At 44.0% G+C, this 5,998-nt stretch overlaps 1 protein-coding gene across 1 annotated transcript; it reads right to left on the bottom strand.

The window, feature by feature from the left end:
• Positions 1 to 2,814: 2,814 nt before the first annotated feature.
• Positions 2,815 to 5,219, bottom strand: LOC119721597 (zinc finger protein 524-like). The gene is made up of 3 exons (XM_038191677.1): positions 4,890 to 5,219; positions 4,388 to 4,693; positions 2,815 to 4,107 (listed from the first exon to the last, which is right to left on the bottom strand). The coding sequence occupies exons 2-3, from the start codon at positions 4,661 to 4,663 to the stop codon at positions 2,815 to 2,817; spliced, it is 1,569 nt and encodes a 522-aa protein (XP_038047605.1). The 5' UTR covers positions 4,664 to 4,693; positions 4,890 to 5,219.
• Positions 5,220 to 5,998: the final 779 nt, after the last annotated feature.

Here is a 5,998-nt window from a genome sequence, read left to right on the forward strand (position 1 = left end):
TTCTATTACTATGGCGAATTACTGTATTGTTTGGAATGCTTACACGTTATTTGAAAGATGTATAAATAATATTTATATTACAATGTACATCTTTATTCTTTCCCGGTATAATTTATGGCGTTTCTTACGTCAATTGGCAATCGCGTCATTATATAATGATAGTCAAATTGATCAAACGAAACTCCGTTTTGATTATAGTCAATTATGAAATATTCATTGATTTATGAGATACACCTTTGTTTCAATTTTGATACTACCCGTAGACCTGCCGAGCAGCTGTAGATATCAAACTAAACCAAAGTATAAAAGATAGAGGGTAAAAAAATCAAAAAGTTATGTGCTAGTCAAGCTTTCAGGGATCGGTCTGAGCCATAACAATGCCCCAGCCGATCCCTTAGTTCTCTTCCGGGGTCTCGGCGTCCCCGACCAATACACACTTCCTTCCCTATCCATCCATATAACCCCGGTGAGCCAGGCACCATGTAAAAGCAAAGAGCTAAGGGAGGAACAGGGCGGCCCCTAAGCCCTGATCCTCCGAGTGGACCACATGCCCTGAACCTGTACGAAGGCGCCAACCTGGAACTCGCGGACAGTACCAGCAGCAGTGCTTACCGATTAAGCTAAGGTACTGTTGGTACTTTACGACAGGAAATTAAATCTCTTATAGTGAATAATTGAACTCATACGTTAAAAACCAAAAAGACACCAGCGGGATTCGAACCCGGGACCCCGCTAACCGTGGACGACGAATCGTAACCACTCGGCCATTTCGTTACCTTAGAATTTTCCTTAAACCGAGAAAAGTTGTCTTTATAGGTGAGCAAACGCGCCAGGAAGATTACTGGGTCCATTTGCTTCACCTTAATGGGTAAAAACAAGTCAATATAATGAGCCCAGTATGTTTGGTTTGTTAGGAAGCTGCTTAACACAGCCTAATGTGCAAAACAGTCGTGTGCTAGGCGGATCATTACGCAACAATGAACACCGCAATTGTGTATTTTCAAAAGGCAGACGCGTAGATTTCTACTCTTTGTATCTGGGCACATATAGATTCTCACCTCCCTCTTCAGCTATTTCGACTTTCTTAAAAAGAAAAATAGAGACTGTCAGTGAATCTCCGGGAGTTGAAATAAGGATGGTCCCCTCGATAGACCTCAGACTCAGTAAAGTTCAACATTGGGCTCTTTTCAACAGCTTTTTTTGTGGAAACTTTACATCTGGATTTTTTTAGAAGCATCTGATTTTGCCACTGATGGTCGATTCCACCCACCACCACCCGATTCCGCTGTCTTTCCCTTCTCATGATACCGATGGAAGACAATGGACGGCCCACCTGCGATGTTTTTCTTGATGGTGTAGTGAAGGTCTTTGTTGGCTTCGTCGAAGAGCGTGAAGAAGACCTCTCTCGGCATTGTCAGAAAAAGATATTGAAGGGACAGACCAGGAACTGAGATTGCAGACTTCAGCATATTCATATTTCTCTCCTTGTAAAAAGAAAACATCTTCTCGACAGCCTGGACAAATGGAACAACATCCAGGTTATTGTACCATACGAGAAAGTTACGCACGGTTGACATGCCAAGATCCCGCCATACACGTTGACAGTACTCGTAATCAGCCACTGTAATATTGCTGCCATTAAGTCGACTGTAGAAGGCCTCGTGGGGAGTAAGTGCCGGATGATTAAGTTTGGTTAAATCATCCAACCACTCGTAAGGAAAGAAACCTTTAGTTTGGGGACAGTCATACGCCTTCAGAAATTTGGCGTAACTGTACCCCGGAGCCAAATAGTTTGTGATGTCCAGAAACTTCAGGCTTGAGGTGGAGAGGGCCATATACGAACCAGTCCTTCGAATCACAAAGTTCAGCGAGGAAAAAGCCTCCAATGCGGTGTACAGATATTTCTTGACGACGTTGATATCATACCGCCCTGAATTAAAGCCCAACACCGGCAACTCTTGCAGATACTCCTCGAGCTTCTTCTTAGCGCTTTCTAGTTTGTGTGCCTTGTCCTTTCCCGGTGCTCGGTCCTTATTGCGTTCGATTATCTCATCTATCCGCTCAAAGACGGATTCAAACTGCTCCATGAGAATGGCGTACGAGGTTTCGCTGATGGCTTGTAAATACTCCACCATGTTATTGACTAATTCTGCAGAGTTGCCGCCGGTGACAAAACATCGCGGCTCCTCGTAGCCCGGCACGTTGCTGGAAACGCTGACGCTCAGCAGCTCGTGGACGTTGGTCAGGGTCAAGGAAGCCTTCTGCGCCGGTTGGTAGGTACGTGGAAAATAACATTCGAAATCGTACGTGGCCCAATATGGAAAATAATATAGGTTTCTGTCCACATCTACGCCTCCATCGTTGAGTGTATCAAAGATGGAAGCTGGGAGCTGGAAACTTCCTCCCGGGAAGCGATGCTTGACGTTAACGTCGCATGTTGGAAGATGCCTCACCAGATTAGATGATTTGCGAAATGCACGCCGGCACTTGGAACAGGTATACGTGCCACTGTACCGGTCCATGTTGTTAATGAAAGAGAAATGTCTCTCGTATAAATTGATATTCATTGTTTCTTGATAACGGCGCTGAGACCGCCTCGTTAACAGTGCAGAAACTTGGGTCTGGTTTTCCTCCGTTTCATCGTTTTCATCTCTGGCGACTTTTACTTGGGTTAGTTCATATACCTGAACGTTTACCTCGAACATTGTCTCTAGGGTGGGCAGATCATCGAGCGTCACTCCGTCCGTAGCGTCTTTACCCGTACGCTGTTCGTACATTTCAACCAGGGCGCGGGCTGGTCTTTCCAGATGTCTTTCACTGGCGCCGCGATGGGGCCAGACAGCGGAAAAAGCAGTAGTTGTCGCTGTAAGCTCCACCGGTGTGTCGATTTTTGATAAGACCCAAGTCACCCAACACACCCTGGTTGTTGGCGATGTACGGAGGAAGCCGCTGAGGAGGAGTGCCGATGTACATTCCCGGTTGCTTGTTGACGAAGACAGTCATGTTCGTCACTGCAGCCACTATCCATTTTGTGTCAGGTCTTTGTAAACGGCCACATTCATAAATATCGGCCTCTTTGACCTTTTCTATAAAGTGTTCAATGTCTGCCTCTGACATGATGGAGGCGGGGGAATCAAAGAATCTGGCGTTGTTGTGACTAGGGTGGAAATACCGATATTCGCCCGTCTCTACATTACTCAACACAAGTCCAAAGGAAATGTTTACCTTGGCGCGATAGGTTAAACTTCGAAAGATGGCACGAAGGGCATGATCCAAGGGGACACCGGGAAGGGATGGGCGTGCTTCTTCGGACGTCAGGCTTCCCATCCTAAAGTTGTAAACGTCTTGCACGGCACGATTCCGAAGGTGTAGAGTTCTGATGTTTCCCCACATCCTCCTGTACAGTAGCTGTACGTTGTTATCGTCTGCCTCGACAGCATATCCCTCTGGGAAATGCAGTGGATCGTCACTCAATGGTGGTACTGGGCCGGGCTGTTGTTGATGAGACGGGCCGGGCTGTTCGTGGTGAGACGGACCGGGTCGTTGTCCATTGGAGGGGCCGGCTCGTTGTCCAGTGGAGGGGCCGGGTTGTTCATGGTGATCAGACGGGCCTGCTCGTGGTCCGTTGGAAGGGCCGGCTCGTTGTCCGTTGGAGGGGCCGGGTTGTTCATGGTGAGACGGACCGGGTCGTTGCTGATGAGAGGGATCAAGCTGTTGTTGGTGACGGGCTTTTAGGTGGCGTTTCATGTTGTCCTTTCTCGTGAAAGTTTTGTAGCATTTGGGGCATTTTATCTTGGCTGAATCATCACGTGGAGTTGGTTTTAGCGGTTGCGGAGGGGCGACCGATGTACCTTCAGTGGGCTGAGCAACAAGTTCGTCGGGTCTGGCAACATTTCGATGTAATCTTGAGTGCCGTCTCAAGGAATCCATCCGGCTGAACGTTTTCCCACAGGTTGCGCACGAATATAGACTGGTCTTGTGCTTGGTAGCGACGTGCCTCTCCAGGATGTCTCTCCGGGCGAAGAACTTGTCACACACCGTACAATTCGAGGATTGATCTTTCCCGCTGACGGGGTCTGCCTGACCTCCACCAACCTGCGATGGATCCTGATTAGTAAACAAAAAAAAAAGAAACAAATACAACCATGAGTATATGTTACCAGATGATGTTAATAACATTAAAATAATAATAATAATAAAATAAATACAAATAAAATAAACAAATAAATAAAAATTAAATAAGTAAATAAAATTAAATAAAGATTAACAAACAATATCACAAATAATTTAGACTTTTTCTATCTGAATATATGTACAGTGAAATATGTACACAAAGTAAGAGAATACATAACAAACGCTTATATTTAAAGAGAAGCAAATTATTTACCTGTTTGATGTCTTGTTGATCTTCCATTTCTTCTAAACATCTGACGAACTCCGGGCTTGGAGATGTCGTTGTTTTTGACAGAAAACGGCTTTTCTTTCCTTGCAGTTGAGGAGGGGTTTCAGGTATGATGGGAATGTCCGAGTCGCCGGTGGGATATGCGACCCTCGCTCCTTGGTCTCCCTCTCCCTGCAAATGTGGAGGGGTATCGGGGACGAACACGGTCGAAGGGCTGGGTGAAGACATTGCGTGTCCTCGTTGCTGGTGAGGCGGGGTCATGGATAAGAACCGTCCAACTGCGGCATGAATCTGACATATAATCATAAATCACAAATCAGTCTCGAAATTTACGATTCATTAGATTGTTCAACACTTTAACAGCATTTCAACAAGATATGTTTAATAAATCATGCTCGGAAAAATGTGTTATTTCGATGCGTGTATACAATTAGACAAAACCATTACAATGACTGTTTCACTCAACTTAAATTGCATATGTACTTACCGGTTGGTTAGCTTCGTTTTCAATGCGTTCAATCTCACGCAACTGATTTTCGTCAGGATCGGGGGAACTCCAGAAAGAGCAGCCGGGTTGATCGTTAAAATACTCATCGGCCGTACGCTGCAGAGACTCCAGATCGCTGTCTGTCAAGTCCCACTCCTCCCACTCGGGGCTACTGGTGTCCTTCGAAATATTTACGGCAAGGTCACGACAAGATTAGACTATTAACTATATCGGATAACGGTCTACGGTGTAAGGCACGCCAGAGCGGAATTTATTCAACCCTGCGCGGCAACTGCCAACATTATGAAATACATCACAACTTTTTTGAAAAGTATGTCAACATTGTAAAATATATGTCAACATTTTAAAACAGTATGTCAACATTTTAAAACAGTATGTCAACATTTTAAAAAATATGTCAACATTGTAAACAATATGTCAACATTTCAAAAACGTATGTCAACATTTAAAAAATATATGTCAACATTTCAAAAACGTATGTCAACAGTTTAAAAAATATATGTCAACATTTCAAAAACGTATGTCAACATTTAAAAAATATATGTCAACATTTAAAAAAATATATGTCAACATTTCAAAAACTTATGTCAACATTTAAAAAATATATGTCAACATTTTAAAAAAATATGTCAACATTGTAAACAATATGTCAACACGGGATTATATCGGTCGTGTCTTCAAGGCTGTACGGATGAATGCTCTCGCAGGGTATAACGGTGCACAGTGATGGGTCGCAGTCGACTTTTATCGATTGGTCTTCCGGAGGTTCGGTGTGGTGGTCAGCTCAAGCGGCTGTATGCCTAAAACTCTCCACCTCTTCGCCTTATAAAGGTTCTCAACAAAAGGAAAAGTTTTGTTTGTTTGCCTGTCGACTGGGAGACGATCAACCTATTTGTTTGTTTTGTTGACTCGGGAACAAAACAAACATTGCGGCACTATGGCTACAAAATTTGCGATGTTGTTACGACTACCAACACAAACTACATCATCTGTCAGACAGTCAACTTCGCAGTCTTAACTTAATGTATTTCTGTTTCTCGCATTATTTAATTTACTTAATTTGTTTCTTTCCCTTTTCATGATTGTTC

This window comes from Patiria miniata, unplaced genomic scaffold (genome assembly GCF_015706575.1).
Source record: "Patiria miniata isolate m_02_andy unplaced genomic scaffold, ASM1570657v1 HiC_scaffold_13, whole genome shotgun sequence".
Classification (NCBI taxonomy): Eukaryota; Metazoa; Echinodermata; class Asteroidea; order Valvatida; family Asterinidae; genus Patiria; species Patiria miniata.

Coding starts and splice junctions, on each gene's coding strand:
- LOC119721597 (XM_038191677.1), bottom strand. CDS start 4,663: ATGACCCCGCCTCACCAGCAACGAGGACACGCAATGTCTTCACCCAGC. Junction 4,108..4,387: donor ATCAACAAGACATCAAACAG/GTAAATAATTTG, acceptor TTTACTAATCAG/GATCCATCGCAGGTTGGTGG.